This window comes from Microtus oregoni, unplaced genomic scaffold (assembly GCF_018167655.1).
Source record: "Microtus oregoni isolate MIOR12 unplaced genomic scaffold, Mior012 000057F_ref0000458, whole genome shotgun sequence".
Taxonomy (NCBI): domain Eukaryota; kingdom Metazoa; phylum Chordata; class Mammalia; order Rodentia; family Cricetidae; genus Microtus; species Microtus oregoni.
Genome location: NW_024543833.1, coordinates 372 through 16,108, shown reverse-complemented (window position 1 = coordinate 16,108; position 15,737 = coordinate 372). Strand labels below are relative to the sequence as shown.

Below are 15,737 nucleotides of genomic sequence, written 5' to 3'. Positions count from 1 at the left end.
TCAGAAACACTCCTTTTGTTCTGAGATAAGGTCTCACTATATAGCCCTGGCTGGCCCGGAACTCACAGAGATCAGCCTCCCTCTGCCTCCCATGTGCTAGGATTAAAGGTGTGTGCCACCATGCCCAGCAGTGAATGTCTTTATGTCTGTAGTGCTTAGCAGAGGCAGGGTGATCAAGGACATCTAATACCAGGCAGGACTTGGCATGGGCTGTCGCCAGGAGGAGGTGGAAGGAGGTTTAGTGAGCTCAGCAGAAGGCCGCATCACTGGAGCAGATGGTAGAGAAACTTCTGCGTTATTCATCCCTGAGTCAGCTCTGCTGTCAACTAGCTGAGGGCAGAGAAGCCAGTGTCGCACTCCTGGGTCTCCCTGTGGTGTCTGCTGGCAGCATTCGCCCTTCAATGACAGGGCAATGGGGGTGAGCACGTCTTAACACTTCCTGTGCGATATGCTTTCCTGGAAATGTCAACAGCATCATGGTTGCTGCTCACGTAGCACTCAGTCTTTCTAGACTAGTGTTGACATGGCTAAGGCTAGAAGTGACAGGGCTAAAATGGCTGTCTGGGTTCGTTCACGCTGCTGAAACAGAGTACGTAGTCTGAGGTGCTGCTAAACAGTGGAAATTTATTTCTAGAGATTTGACTGGGAGTCCGAATTTCAGAAGGTTTGTTCTCTGTTTCATAGACAGGCCTTCTCCCCATATTCTCATGTGGTACGGGGACAAAGTGTCTCTCTCAGCCCTGTTTTATAAGGACGTTTACATGTAGATGAGAACAGAGGGCTCATCTAATCCCATCGCCTCCTGATCCCATCATCTCGGAGCTTGGATTCTGGGGGACCCCAAACACTCAGATTATAGCAGTGGCTAAGAAGGGGTGTGAGCCCAGCTTTGAAAACCTCTCAACCTAGAACCCTGGACACATGGCACAAAGATTGCTTAGAACTGTTGAGTTGCCCGTATGAGCAATGTTAGGGATTCAGGAGAAAGGAGGACCAAATGCTAAAGACTGGAGGGAAAAAGGAAGGATGGTTGGGCAGAGGAGAGGGGAGTCTGGTCAGAGGGAAGACACTGCCTTGGTTCAAAGTAGGAGAGAAAAGAGACAGAGGAAGTGACCCAGATGACTTATACACACAGGAGTAATGTTGGCAAGTCTCCAGCTCTCTGAAGACCAATGGTTCTCAACCTTCCTAATGCTGTGACCCTTTAACACAGTTTTTCATGTTGTGGTGACCCCCCCCCCCAATCACAAAGTTATTTTTGTTGCTACTTCATAACTGTCATTTTGCTACTGTTATGAATCATAATGTAAATATTTGCCATGCAGGATATCTGATAATCTGATATTTGACCCTCAGATGAGTCACCATCCACAGGTTGAGAACCGCTGTGCTAGGTTTATTGGCAAACATTTGTATCTGGAGTTTTTCTTAGCAGTCTAGGATCATGACTTCACTCAACCTGCGGTTCCAATGGCTTAGTGACACCTGCAGGGTCCAGTTGCAAATGAGACAGATCTTACTTTCCGCTGTGTGACTGGAAAACTGCAGGAGGTAGAGCCAAGGTCATGGGCTTGTGTGGTGGCCCCAAGCTGACCCCTTGTTCTTAGTTGCAGATGACAGGATGCTTGTCAACTGCCTCAAGGAGAAAGAGATTTATTAAGGTCACTCCTAGCTCAGAGTCTTCAAGAAAAAAATGAGTGAGTGTCTTAGTGAATTAGTCGGGGTTATCTAGTGGAACAATGAAATATAGAATGAGTGTAGTGAAAGAATGAATGTAATATAATATAAAACGGAATCTATTGGAGTAACTTACAAGCTAGTATCCAGCTAGTCCAATGATGCTGTCTACCAGTGGACAGTCCAAGGATGCAGTAGTTCAGTCCACGAGACCGGATGTCTTAGCTGCTCTTCAGTGTACCCTGGAATCATGAAGAAGGAGACACTAAGGCTAGTGAAGGAATGAGCTGCCAGGGAGAGCAAGCAGGCAGAGACCAAAAGCTTCTTTCTTCCACAGCCTTTATATACACTAGATCCTAGTTAGGGTTACTATTGCTGTGAAGAAACACCATGTGCTGAGTGGTGGTGGTGCACGCCTTTAATCATAGCACACAAGTGGTAGAGGCAGGCAGATAGATCTCTGAGTTCAAGGTCAGCCTGGTCTATAGAGCGAGTTCCAGGACACAGAGAAACCCTATCTCAAAGAAAAAACCTGAAACAAACAAAAATGAGGGGAAGGAAGGAAGGAAGGAAGGAAGGAAGGAAGGAAGGAAGGAATCATCATGACCATAAGAATGCTGGGGAGGAAATGGTTTATTTGACTTACACATCCACATTGTAATTCATCATTGAAAGATGTCAGGGCAGGAATTCACGCAGGGCTGGAACCTGGAGGCAAGGTGCTGATACAGAGGCCATGGAGGGGTGCTGCTTACTTACTGGCTTGCTACTTCTCATTATAGCTCTGCATGCAAGTGATTACCAATAACCACACAACACAGTCAAAACTAGGCTGCCTTGAAATCTCCTTCACTACTTCCATGAACCCCAACTCTTCAATTTAGCCTCAGGGCAGAAAGCGGCCACATTATTCTCTAAATATCACAAGAACAGTTTCTAGGTCATTTACTAATATTTTTGTCCTCTGAAACCTCTTGAGTCTGGCCATCACAAGCTACATCACTCTCAACATCACTGTCGTCCATGTTCCTAATAGGAGGGCCCAGTAACTGCCCCCCCCCTAAAATGTTCAATAGCTCTTCTACTCTATTTATCCAAACTCTCCACATTTCTACAACAAACATCATGGTCAGGACTGTCACAGTGACACCCCATTCCTGATACCAGTTTCTTGTCTTAGTCACTGTTCTGTTGCTTTGAAGAGACTCTATGACCAGGGAGGTTCTCATAAAAGAAAGCATTTGAATTGGGTTTAGTCCATTATCATCATAGTGGGGAGCAGTATGAAGCAGTAGAGGAGGGCTACATCCTGATCCATAGGGGGAGAGAGAGCCAGAGCCAGAGCCAGACAGAGGGAGGCAGAGACAGACTCTGGGCTTGGTATGGACTTCTGAAACCGCAAAGCCCACCTCCAGTGACACACTTCCTCCAACAAGGCCACACCATCTAATCCTCCTAATGCTCTCAAATAGTGCCACTTCCTGGTGACTAAAACTGATGAGCCTATGGGGGTCATTCTTATTCAAATCACCACATTCCACCCCAATACAATATGTGTAGCTTGAAGAGAAAGGGAGCATCAGAAAGTGTAATGGAGCTAAGTCCAGTGCTCAGGAACATAAGAGGTTTAAAGAAAAACCTGATGCTAAATGGAATAAAGGGAGTTGTAACCTCAGAGCAACACCTCACCAGTTTGTGGAAAGGAGTTAAAGAAAAGCTTCAGCAGCGAAGGAACCCGCCACCAACAGAAAGCTGATATAAATGTAATAAAAGGAAGTGGCCAAGTTCCAACCCCATCAAACAGTAGAACTTGGGAGCTTTGGCCACATGGTTCTCGTTTTATAGTCAAGGATACAAGAAACAAGTTGTGGAATCTCCCACCATGGCTAAGAAAAGATGCCGAGGCCAAGTGTGCATTGGGAGTGTCCCTGCATGAAGGCTCAGAGAGCGCACTGTGTAAAATTGTGAAGGCGAAGCTTGGATCGCCTTGGAGATCCCAAGATGCTGGAGATGACAGAGTTGTGGGATCCCTGCCAAGCAAAGCTGTGGTGTGGAACCAGCCCAAGCGAGAGAAGTGGAGTTGGGGATCTGAAGAGATGGGGATGCAGAGTTTGGAGTTTGCCCAGCTGGTCTTCGGTCTTACTTTGGTTCAGTATTTCCTCACTATGCTCCCCTTTCCTCCCTTTTGGAATGGTAATGCATAACCTGTGCCACTGTGTGTTGGAAGTATGTGATCTGTTCTTTTTGATTTTGACTTTACAGAAAGTGATAGTTGAGAGATTGCCAAGAGTCTCAGGAGAGACTTTGAACTTTGAAACAAAGTTGAGACTGTAAAGTTGGACTGAATGCATATTTTGCATTCTGTGATATCTACCAGATTATGGGGGCCAGAAAGTGGAATATAGTGGTTTGAATGAGAATGGCCCCTATATGTTCATATATTTGAGTGTTTAGCCACCAGGGAGTGACACTATTTGTAAGGATTGGGAGGTGTGGCCTTGTTGGAGGAAGTATGTCAATGAGGGTGGGCTTTGAGGTCTCAAACACCCATGCCAAGCTCAGAGTCAGTCTCTCTCTCTCTCTCTCTCTCTCTCTCTCTCTCTCTCTCTCTCTCTCTGCCTGTGGATCGGGATGTAGCTCTCAGCTACTGTTCCAGAAATTTCCTTCATGTTACCATGCTCCCTATCATGACGATAATGGACAAAACTGTAACCAAGTTCCCAATTAAATGCTTTCTTTTATAAGAGCTGCCTTGGTCATGGTGTCTTCTCCCAGCAGTAGAATAGTGACTAAGACAGGCTAGAAGATGTGGTCCACATAAAGATGGACCTTTCCACCTCAGAAGATCCAGACTGAAATTGGATCTTCCTACCTCACATGGTCTAACTAAGTAAGAAAGCTTTCTCATAGGTATGCCCAGCCACTTGGATTTTAGTTAATTCCAGATGTAGCCAGGCTGACAACCAAGATGAGCCGTCACATGAGCAATGGCATTGTGCAATGGGACCATCATGCGAGCTGCCGCCATGACTGTAGTGTTTGAGAACCATGTCACCTCTGTCTGCCCCATGCTCCTTTTCATGTTTTTCAAGGAGCAGCTTGGAATCAGTCTCATGAGTATATTTCTGATTGGTTGGACCTAAATTCTCTCCAGAGCCTTAGCCTCAAAGGAGTCTAGGAAATGTAGTCTTTAGTGTGCCTGTTTCTGTAGGACAGATAGAAGAGAAATGACAAAGACATAATCGCTACATTTGAGATGCTCACCATTTGGAAGGGCTGTAGACCAGAGGCAGATTATGATAATATGATATTATTTGTTCTAATGAAGATACAGTGTGTAGAGCTGTAGTGTCTGCACTACCAGACAGTATGCGAGCCCCGGGCAAGGGTCCTGGAGATTTAAAAACACACGTACACAGACAGAGACATGGGGACACGGGTAATCCTTGATACAAGTGTGCCAAGAATGCCCACTTTATTATGCTCACGGGCAGTTTATATAGGACTCTGGCCACGCCCCAGCTCTTGAGATCTTTCAGTGGCAGACTCATTAGAACCCACTCCCCTGCCATCAGGTCTCGTGTTCAGAGCAGCTGCAGGTTGCTCAGAGCAGAGGAAAACAAGTTGTTTACAAGAAATTCAGGGTCTGGTGGTCCGCAGTCCTCAACATAGAGCCCAGGGGAAGGGGCCACATGAGCGTTCCCAAAGGAGCAGGCCTTTGATCCAGGTTCTGAAGCTGAGTTTGGAGAGAGAGGGAGAGACAGAGATGGGGGCGGGACTCAGAAACAAGAGGGAAACAGAGCGAGAGTGAGTTTGATGGTAAAGACATCCTCAATTCCTTGTTCTTAAGAGCTCCACCTAGTTCTTTTATGACATAAAGATATGGAGCCAACTTATTTTGGAATTAGGAGCCAATCCATTGAATAGAACATTTTTGGGGTCTATTTTTGTGGCCTTGAGCATGTTAGGCAATCATTCTACTCTCATACTCTTGTCTGCAGCATTGGCTTGGCAATAGGGTGCAAATGTGGTAGCTGCTGCCATGGTTGGAAGGTGCTAAGACAAGCTCCAAGAATGCCTACATTTCCAGCATTTGGTTCTGGCGCTGTGATGGCTGTAGGTGCCTCTTTTGCTTCTGATTCTTGTGGGTTACTTGTTAGGAGACTACTGACCCCATGGTTAGTGTGGCAGTCTGTATACTCTTGAGTCATGACTGCGGCGGTCTTGGGATCCCACATTCCCAGCTCCAGTAGCTCCAGCTACAGAACCACCGTGGAAGTGGGAGAGACCCATGAGGAAAGGATCACCTGGCTTCTGCCCAGGAAGGTGACTCTGGACTCCAGGGCTGTGGGTATACCAGCTCTTGTGGTAAACAGATGGGAAAAGAGTGGTCAGTCTCCCAGACAGTGCGGCATGAACAAGAGCACCAAGGGAGCAGATGGGAATGGAAATGCTTTGTAAATGGAAAAATCTGGGGCAATCTGAGCTCTGCCTGTGGCTGTGTCATAGGACATTGTCTTAAGAGTCAGAGAAAGACAGAAAGGGCAGGAAATGATGGGATAATTCACTGCCTGCCTCCCAGATTGGCTGCTGGGTGCTGCCGGTCTCCCACTCTGTCTGATCAGAGTGCATAAAGCCCACCCCCCTCCTCCCTCACAGTTTTGCAATGAAGCCTGTGACCGCCTTTTGGTGTTGGCCCAAGTGGGCTTTGTTCCTATACACACTTATAGTGCAGTATGGTTGCTCCTACCTAGAGCCAGCACCCTATTGGGTCCTGTGATGGGGTGGGTTGGTTGGTATTATTTGTTGGACTAGGATGAGCTCCTTCTCACAGAAGGACCCTTGGCAGGTCCTAGAAAACCCGGGCTGCTTCTCTGTGTAACCTTTGTCTCTGTTGGTTCTCAGGTACTTTGAATTTTACAAGGGGCCTTTAGAATTTAACTCCACAAGATGCCTGGAGCTGAGGCAGGAGATCCTGGATGTGAAGGTGCTGTCCATGTGAGTGTGCTCTGCCTGGGCTGGGAGTGGGTACAAGTCTCATGTGGAGGTGGGGTGGGGTGGGTAGACCCCAGAACTGAAGGGGACGAGAAACACAAGATAGACATCATAGCCTGGAAATTCCACTGGCATTAGAAGGCCCTGGAAGCTGTTTGATCACCAAGGCTAAGTTTGCAAGGTCACCTCGGGGTGTGAAAGTCCCCAGCTCAGTTATCAGCCACCTCGATTATCATTGCAGGGCTCCTGTTGGGTAGAAATCTAAGAGGCCCTGGACTGTCGGACCTGAAATTCAGTGTTTTGTACAGTTAAGGGTTAAACCTGGCCCACTTAATGCTGTCTTTGACAATTTTAATTTCTTTGAAAGTTTTAATTGGTCAATTATTTGATGCAAAATCCAAGAAGTGTCACAAAATGGTATGCAGTGAAGTATCTTTCTCTCACCCCGTTCTAGTTCCTGAAGGCCTAGTGTATCCTCGCAGCATGTTGGTGCACAAACAATATCTCTGTGTGGAGATTCCTTCGACACACTGCTATAGAAACGGCAAAGGAGCACCCCCATCCTGTCCCGTCCCATCCCATCCCATCCCATCCCATCCCATCCCATCCCATCCCATCCCATCCCATCCCATCCCATAGTCTATCATCTGCAGTGCTCGTCCAGCCAGTGGGAGGAAGACCTGAGCCTCCCAGTTGGCCATTCACTTCAGTCTTCTCTCTCTTGTTATGACTCCCTGGAAGCCAGCAGACCTACCTGGGGTGTCTGGATGATAATTATGCCAGGGTCTGAATGTACTTAGAAACAATTACATCTGGACGTGGACAAAATAAAAATTATACAAAGGTAATGTTAGATACTTATATGGATTCATGGCCCTCTGACATGATCCTAAGGACTCTGCCCATGGCTGGCAGTCAGAAGCCAGGTAGTGTGAGTCATGGAGAAAGTAGAGGCTTTGGGCTAAGGCAGACCTGGGACCGCAAGCTAATTCTGGGCCTTGCCTGCTCTAATTATCAGGCAAATAAATTACTTAATTTCTCTGAGCCTTTCCTAACTTATAAAATGGAGGTGGCATTACCTACTTCTTAGGCATTGCTGTCGACTGGTGGAAATAGTTTGTAAAATAGATAGCAGGCTCCGACTGGGGGGGCTGCAGGGGAGGCGGCAGTGGCGCTCAGTAGATGTGGATATTCCACTCTCTTTCTTTCCGTTCGAGTGAGGACCACACTCTTCCAACACATTAAGGCAGTGGGTGAGGAGAGAGTGAGGCTCCGAGCTGGGGAGAGGAGAGTTTTTAAAGGGGAACAGCTGCAAGGAGGGTGGATACATATTTGGGGGTCTTAGGATTGGGTGAAGGGGATACAGAGTAAGACGATTTCTGAAATCATTGATCAAACTTTGGGTATGGACCGTTAACCAAGGACCCTAAATTGCTGTCAGGATGTCTGCGAGGACTAGGGTGTCTGCAGAAAACATCTTGACCTCGTTAAATTTTATGAGCCTGTTCCTTAGCTCCTTAATTGGCTATTTCTAAAGTATACATTCAAATTTCACTATCGCAGCACATCCCTGGAACTGAGGTAGGCTCCCAGTCACCATATGGCTTAAGATGAATCCCCTTCTTTAAAATGGAGTCTGCAAAGCCAGGTCCTCACAAGGTGAGCAGGCCCATTGCTTTGGTGGCTGTGTTGAGGAGGAAGTGTGCCATCACAGGGAGCAAGAGAGAGAGCAAATCTTCTGTCTTCATGACCAAGCAGAAAGAGAAAAAGACCAGGTTCCCACTGGTGCAGTCCTAATAACCTTGAGACCTCCCCCACATGGCCTTGCCTCCTAAAGGTCCCCCACCCTCCCCATAGCATCACCCTGAGAAACAGCCCTCAACACTAAAGCCTTTAGGAGATGCATAAGGTCCAAACTAGCAGCCTTCATATGCAGCTGCTGAAAGTCCCAGGAGTAGGCCTTGAGATAGTCCAGCTGGATTATCTGTATTGGCTATGGCCCTTTCTAGAGATGAATGAAGCTACCCTCTGATGTCTGCTGTTCATTGCACTGAGCACGCACCACTGTGGTCCCAGCTCTCAGGGAGTCCATAGATCAATGGGGAAACAGACATGAGTAACTCTAAGGAGACAAACTCTTAGGGTAATGGGGAACTTGACCTAGGGTGGGTGATGCCAGGCAAAGGTTTGCCGAGGAAGGGTGGAGAGAGTTCTGGTCTGTAGGGTGATAGTTGTTAACTAGGCTAAGAAGATCCCAAATGGGCCAGTCCATACGAGGTCTTGAGACAGGAAGGATGCTGGGACCAGAGCAGCTGTGGGTCAGCATGTGAGGGGAAAACAGAACCGGTGGCACCACAGGAGTCATGGTGCACCTAGATCCTTTCCCGAGGACCTTGGGACCCTGTGGATAGGATTTGAGGCAGTGCCTAGGAGTGTGGTCTGATAGATGTTTTGGAATGCTTCCAAGGAGTTACATGACAACGCCTACCCAGACCTTAGTTGGGGACTTAATTCAGAAGCAGAAGGTCCCTGATTATCTTTTCTCAGAATTAAAACATTTGAGGCCTTTACATGTTTAACTGGGATCCCAGAGAGCTCTTGTTGGCAATATTTCTTGGAGTTTTCAAAGGAAGAACAGTTAACTTTAAAATTAGAAAACGTATAATTTCTTCACGGGCACTTCAAGGCCTGGACTGGAAGTGACGAGGAAGCATGTAAACTGTCTTCATGACTTCTCATCCTTCTACCTCCAGATCTTCTGTATGATGCTGTTTTCTGGGGCCACCACCACAAAATTCCACTATCAAGTCATTTAGTTTCTTTTCTTTTTCTGTATGTGCATGCATTGGAGGCTAGATGCCAACGTCAAGAATCATCCTCTATTGCTCTCCTGTCTTTTTCATTGAGGTGAGAGCTCTCATCAAGCCCAGAACTCAGTGGTATGACTGGCCTTGCTAGCCCATGAGCTATAGGAATCCTCCATCTTAGCCTTCTGAGGCTGGAATTACAGGCAGGCCACTGTGCCTAACCAGTATTTTCTTAACTCTACTCTTCATGCTTGCAGGGAAGTGCTTATCCCGCTAAGCCATCTCTTTAACCCCTGATGAGTCAGTTTTTCCTTCCTGTTCTGGAGGCAGGAGAATAGAGAGCAGGGGTCCTAGAGCCTCCCTTCCTGGTTCGCCCACAGCCATCCTTTCACTGTGTCTGTCTGTGTCTTACATCTCATGCTCTTCTTACAAGAACACCAGTCATACTGGACCAGGGCCCACTCCAATGACTTCATTCCCATCTAGTTTAGATTTTACAGACCCCTTCCCCAAATACAGTCACACTGACGTTAGGACTTCCACATGTGAATTTTGGGGAGACACAATTCAGCCAATAAGAGTTCCTGTTACAGCTGATACTTAGAGACCAGATGAGAAATTACCAAGATACTTTGGTTTGAACCTACAGAGGAAGACTTGTGGGGATGTGAAGAACAATCTCGGATTTCCCTGTGCCTGTGATCACTGTTGTCCCTTGTAACTAGAGGTTTCTCTCCCACCCACCAGTTCATGAGTAAACACTCAGAGGCTTAATAGTTGTTACAAATTGTTTGGCCCATTAGCTCAGGCTTATTATTCACTAGCTCTTACATCTTAATCAACCCATTTCTATTAATCTATATATTGCCACATGGCTGTGGCATTACCTCACATCTTGCTTCTCTGGCAGCTGCTGGCATCTCTCTAAATCTGCCTTCTTTTTCCCTTTATCTTTGCTTGAATTTCCTGCCTGGCTATTGGCCAAATCAGCTTCTTTATTAACCAATGGTAATAAAACATATTCACAGCATACAAAAGGACATTCCACATCAGTGGATCATAGGCTCTTTTTTGGTGATGTATTGGTCTTTTCATAGTTGCATGAGTTCTCATCTGTCCTCAGGATACCTTGTCTCACTCCTCAGGATGGACTCCTGGGATAACAGCAATCCCAGCTGGTGGCCTCAGACTTAGTCAGTCTTGTTAGGCTCTCTCTTCCATGACAGCTGTCTCGTCTGGGGACTTGAGTTGTAGAAATATAGGAAGGAGTACAGGCCAGACTAGGCCACCCAGAGGGTGTCAGTTGTGGCAGTCTGTGGTGTGTTAGGCAATGGCAAGCCCGGTGCCCCCCTTCCTGGGTAATTCCTAAACTGAGGGTTACTGAGGGTTTGTGGTCCTCCACGGGAGATGTCAGAGAGCTCAGAGGCTGGCTTCTGTCCAGGTAGTCCTGTTATTAGCTGGGCACTCTCAGATTTTGCTGAGCTCCAGCCTCATCCCACAACCTGCATCACAGCAAGACTGACCCGAATAATAGGGAAAAGGTCAAATCCCTTCTGTGGATGGAGGAAGCTGGGTGGAGGCACACATGTTCCTTCCGGCACACAGAGCGTGAATGGGTATTTTGTCTGAGGACACAAGATGTGTGATTCCCATAGAAATATTTTTGATCCAAAATTTTTCAAATCAATGGTAAAAATGAGTTAGCCAGAAACCCCCAGAGGGAGAGTGCCCTGCTTCCTGACAGTGTCTGAGGCACCATGAATTACTCTGAGATTATCTGCCAGGACAATGTTCGTCGCTGATTCTTGTTCAAACTATTTATGTTTGATTCTAGTCATTTGAGTGTCTCTGTTTTTAAAGGCAAACCTTCAGTTGCTGCCCATGTTCACACCCACATGGGGGTTTTGCTTGAGAACTCCTGTGGCAGCCTCTCTGGCTTCCTTCCCTACACTTCTGGGCTGGACTTGGTGCAGAGCCCAGCAATGAGGCCAAACAGAGTGGCTAGAAGCCATGGCCGCTGGCAAAAAAAAAAAAAAAAAAAGCCCCCCTCTCTGACCTGGGAAGTCCTTCATGCCTCTCGAAGCTCAGCCCAGAAGGCTTTCAAAAGCCTGTGTGTTCTGCCAGGTCAGGGTTCCGTGCAGTCAGGCCATAGCTCAGGGATCTTGGACACCACATGGACTCAGCCCGTACTTGTACAAAGAACAGGTGGTGGAGAAAGCAGATAAGAATGGAGTGTAAACAGAGTGGGAAGACACCAGAGGCCCCGGAGACATGGGAGAACGCCGGAGGGCAGTGAGACCGGCACTGTCATGGTGTAAACCACAGAAGCTTCTAGTACTAAAACTCAGAGCCAGTCCAGCCTTCTCACCCTAGCTCCGTTCCCATGATTCTCAGCTGTTTCTTCTGTCTACCCTCCTTACCCTCCTCAGGAATGTATGCATGCTGCTGGGGACCCCCTTACCCCAGTCCACACCCTACCAACTACATTCCTAGATCTTCTGCTTTGGTAGGTGAGGACACCACCTCCTTCCCTCAGGCCCAGCCTCCTCCTCACATTTCCCTAGTTGAAGGGTGTCGTGGTTTGGATGTTGTTTACCCCCCCCCCAAGGGGTTTATGTGCTCGAAGCTTGAGGTGGTGGGCCTTTAAGAAGTGAGGCCTAGAGGGAGGCATTTAGATCATTGGGGGCATCACCCTTAGAAGAGATTAAAGATGGTCTCACAGAATGAATAAGTTTCCTCAAGACTAGGCTACAGGGCTGGGGAGATGGCTCATTTGGTAAAACCACATAAGCATGAAGGCTGAGTTCGGGTACCCAGAACCCACACAAAAGCTAGGTGTCGTGGTGTGTGCACCCGTAACTCCAGGGTTGGAGGGGTGGGGCAGGAAGACCCCTGGATTTCCTCTGACTGGCTAGTCTAGCTGAACTGGTGAGCTCCAGGTCCGGTGAGGGACACTGCCCCCCAAAATGGGGTGGAGTGTGACTGAGGAAGACATCTGAATGCACGTGTGCAGACATGAACACACTCATGCACACACATACATACACACACAAACACATACACACACACATAGATATTACATTGCTATAAAAGAGTAAATCTGACTCCTGACTCTTTTAAGCTTTCTGCCCTGTCTGTCGGGTGACAGCTGTTGGTACCCTCGCCAGAGGCTAAGCTGATGAGGTCATCTGATCCGGAACTTTCAACTTCTGAAACTAAAAATAGATGTTTTCTTTTGTAAGTTCTCAGCCAAGAGTATTTTGTTTTAACAACGTTAAACAGAATAAACCAAGCTTAGCTCTGTAGGCAGTGAGTGATTGGCCATGTTTGGGGACAAATGTCACTAGTTCCTGTTAAACGAAGAGGTGAACCCAGTGCTCCTGGGGGCTAGCCACTTCCCAGCCATGGTGGTGCTGGGACAGCCTCCATTAAGGACCCCTTTCAGATCCAGAGTCCTGGGCCTGTGAGTTCCGAAAGGCTCCCATCCAGGACACGAGCAGGGATGCATTGCCTAGCCCTAAAGCAAGAGGAGTCCTGGCCTGCCTGGGCCAGGGTGCAAGGTACACTCTGTCCTGCATTTCCAGTGGAAATAAGGCTCCACAGTCCGGTATCTCTGGAAAGTGATGTGTGCAATATTCCTTTCTTGAAATGAAATAAGATAGGAGAACCTATTAATTGATCCAGGGAATCTCAGGGTAGAAGAAAATATTAGACTTTAACTCAGCTTTTCCAAATACATTTGCTCATAAATGTATTTGGGATTTAAAATGTTTTAAAATTGGGCTAAACTGTAGGGAAGTCTCACTTTTATAGAAGTCTCATGTAGCATCACATTGCGCTAGAGTTCCAGGGGACACACTTTGGGAAGCTGGTCCCCTTGTGCATATTCTTCTCTCATTTGATCTGCCTCTGTGCCCCACTCACAAAGGGCTAACACTGAGGAAATGTAAAGAATCCCAACCGCCTGGTGACTGTAAGAAGAATCTCTTAGGTGGTGACAAGGGCTGGGACAGATCGCTCCACATGTGCAGACACAGGAGCTCGGGAGTGACTTGGCCCTAGTGACACAGCCTGGGAATGGGGAACACCTTAACTGCAATGGGAAGAAATAACTAAGAAGAGGCGAAGGCCATAGGGACAGGGCAGAACACGGGTGGCACCGAGGGCTTGGCCTTCAAGGTTAGACACTGTCTAAGGTGAAGAACGGTGAGGAGGGAGGAGGTGACGGCTGATGTTGATCATGATTTGTTTTCTATTGCTGTGATAGAGACTGGACAAAAGCATCTTGGGGAGGAAAGGGTTCAGTTCATCTTACAGTTCCAGGGAACAGTACATCATTGTGGGAAAGCAAGGCAGAAACTCAAGGCAGGAGCTGATGCAGAGGCCATGGAAGGGTGCTGCTTATTGGCTTGCTCTCCACGGCTTGCTCAGCCTGCTTCCTTATACCATCCAGTACCTACCTGCCCAGAAGTGGCACTACCCACTGTGAGCTGGGCCCTCCCACATCAATTGTCAATTAAGATAATATTCCACAGACTTGCCCACACGTCAGTCTCATGGAGGTATTTTCTCAGCTGAGGTTCCCTCTTCCCGGAAGACCCTACCTGTGTCAACTTGACAAAAACTAGCCAGCAAATGCATATAGGTGGTACTAATATCCCAGGACATGGACCTGACTTGGGGCAGTGGGAGGGGGCTCTCAACAGATTGGGTCTAACTGCTCTCCCCAGAAATCCAACAAAGTAGGATTGGAAAGACAGGAAGAGAGTTTAATAAATATGGCCCAGGTTCGTCGTACTGGGGAAGTGGAAGACATCAGCATCTCAGCATGTCCTTGGAGCTCTGACATGGGCTACTGTCTAAACAGAGGAAGAACTGAGTCGGTTGAGAGGTCTGTATGATTGAGCAATCTCTGTGAACTCAGGGCTGGCTGATCTACCTCAGTTCTGGTCCTGCTTGTCATGGATTGTGGGAGCATCCAGATATCTTTCAGATGATTGATGCTGTTTAGAGGGATAGCCCTGGTTCCTCTCCTAAGGAGATTGGTCTCCAGGGCTCTGCTGTTTCTGGAATCCAAGGTGACTGGATTTAAGGCAGTGTCTGGGACCTGCTGGATCTGTCTCAAGGGAGTTTGGGACTGAATGCTATAAAGTTCGGGCTGAGGAGACGGCTCAGTCAGTCTTGCAAACACGCGGAGTACTAGCTTGTGAAAAGCTAGATGTGTGGCGCACACTTGCAATCCCAGTGCACAGAGGCAGAGACAGAAGAGCCCTGGAGCTTACCCTGGGGTTTCTGTGCTTGCCTCGGAATTGCCCTCACATCAAGAGTAAGGGAAGTAACACACCGACCACTGATATGGCACACAGCGGAGTAACATACCTACAGCTGATATGGCACACAGCGGAGTAACATACCGACCGCTGATAAGGCGTATAGGGGAAGGGGAAGGGAGGGTTTTTGGAAACGGGTGACACGTGGTACAACCTGACCTTCTCATCTGCTCTCTGCCCACTGCTCCCACAGGGTGAAGCAGTCTGAACTGTTTGACAGGTGGAAGCGCCTCCAGATATGCAACTGGGCAATGGACACCTCTGAAGCCAACCTGTTCAAGTATGCCTTGCTGTCTGCCTTCCGTCCTCATGGTGTGGGTCCCCACTGCCACCTCTCCAGATATCCACCTCTGGTTCTCAGTGGGCATCTGTCTGGAGCTGGCCCTAAGGGCCCTGACGTGAGCAGTGGCAAGGCCAGCACCTACCTGGTCAGCTAGTGGCCCCATGCTTTGCTGTGGTCCTTGCCTTACAAGGTTGGGGCTGTCACAAGTAGCTCAGGCTGGTGTGCACTAAGGCCCCTAGAAATGAGATGCTTGTTTAAGGTCCCTCCATGGCCCTGACAGTCTCATCGTTCCCCATCTCCCCGTCCTGGCATAGCGTCTCTACTTACCTTCTTGGAGGCCCAAGTTCATCATGCTTCTATCTAATATCTGAGCCCGGCTGTTGATTTTTTTTAAATTGCTTGTTAACCACAGTGAACAGATAGTAAGCGCTAGGAGAGGCAGTAGCTATATTTCCAGGCTCTCATGGGAACCAGGCAGATGAGAGGCATCCCCAAATGCTTTTTCATTAATGACGAGCTTTGAGTTTTCTCCATTGCTAGCCTCCCGCCAGCTTGCGGTATCGTTCCAGGGCAGGTAGATCTTACACTAGGAAATTGATGTGGTCCTGGCAGCTGATATCTAAACTGGTTCAGCCACTCAGGTTT

General features: G+C 47.9%; 1 protein-coding gene across 2 annotated transcripts in view; it reads left to right on the top strand.

Annotated features, from left to right (window-relative positions):
• Nucleotides 1–15,319, top strand: part of LOC121438837 (alpha-2,8-sialyltransferase 8E-like) — a 51,436-nt gene extending 36,117 nt beyond the window's left edge. For both annotated transcript variants that reach the window (XM_041639310.1, XM_041639309.1), the window contains 2 exons: nucleotides 6,583–6,675; nucleotides 15,003–15,319. In XM_041639310.1, coding sequence (XP_041495244.1) covers nucleotides 6,583–6,675; nucleotides 15,003–15,246 — 337 coding nt within the window. In that variant the 3' untranslated portion in view covers nucleotides 15,247–15,319. The remainder of the gene's footprint in view (nucleotides 1–6,582; nucleotides 6,676–15,002) is intronic.
• Nucleotides 15,320–15,737: the final 418 nt, after the last annotated feature.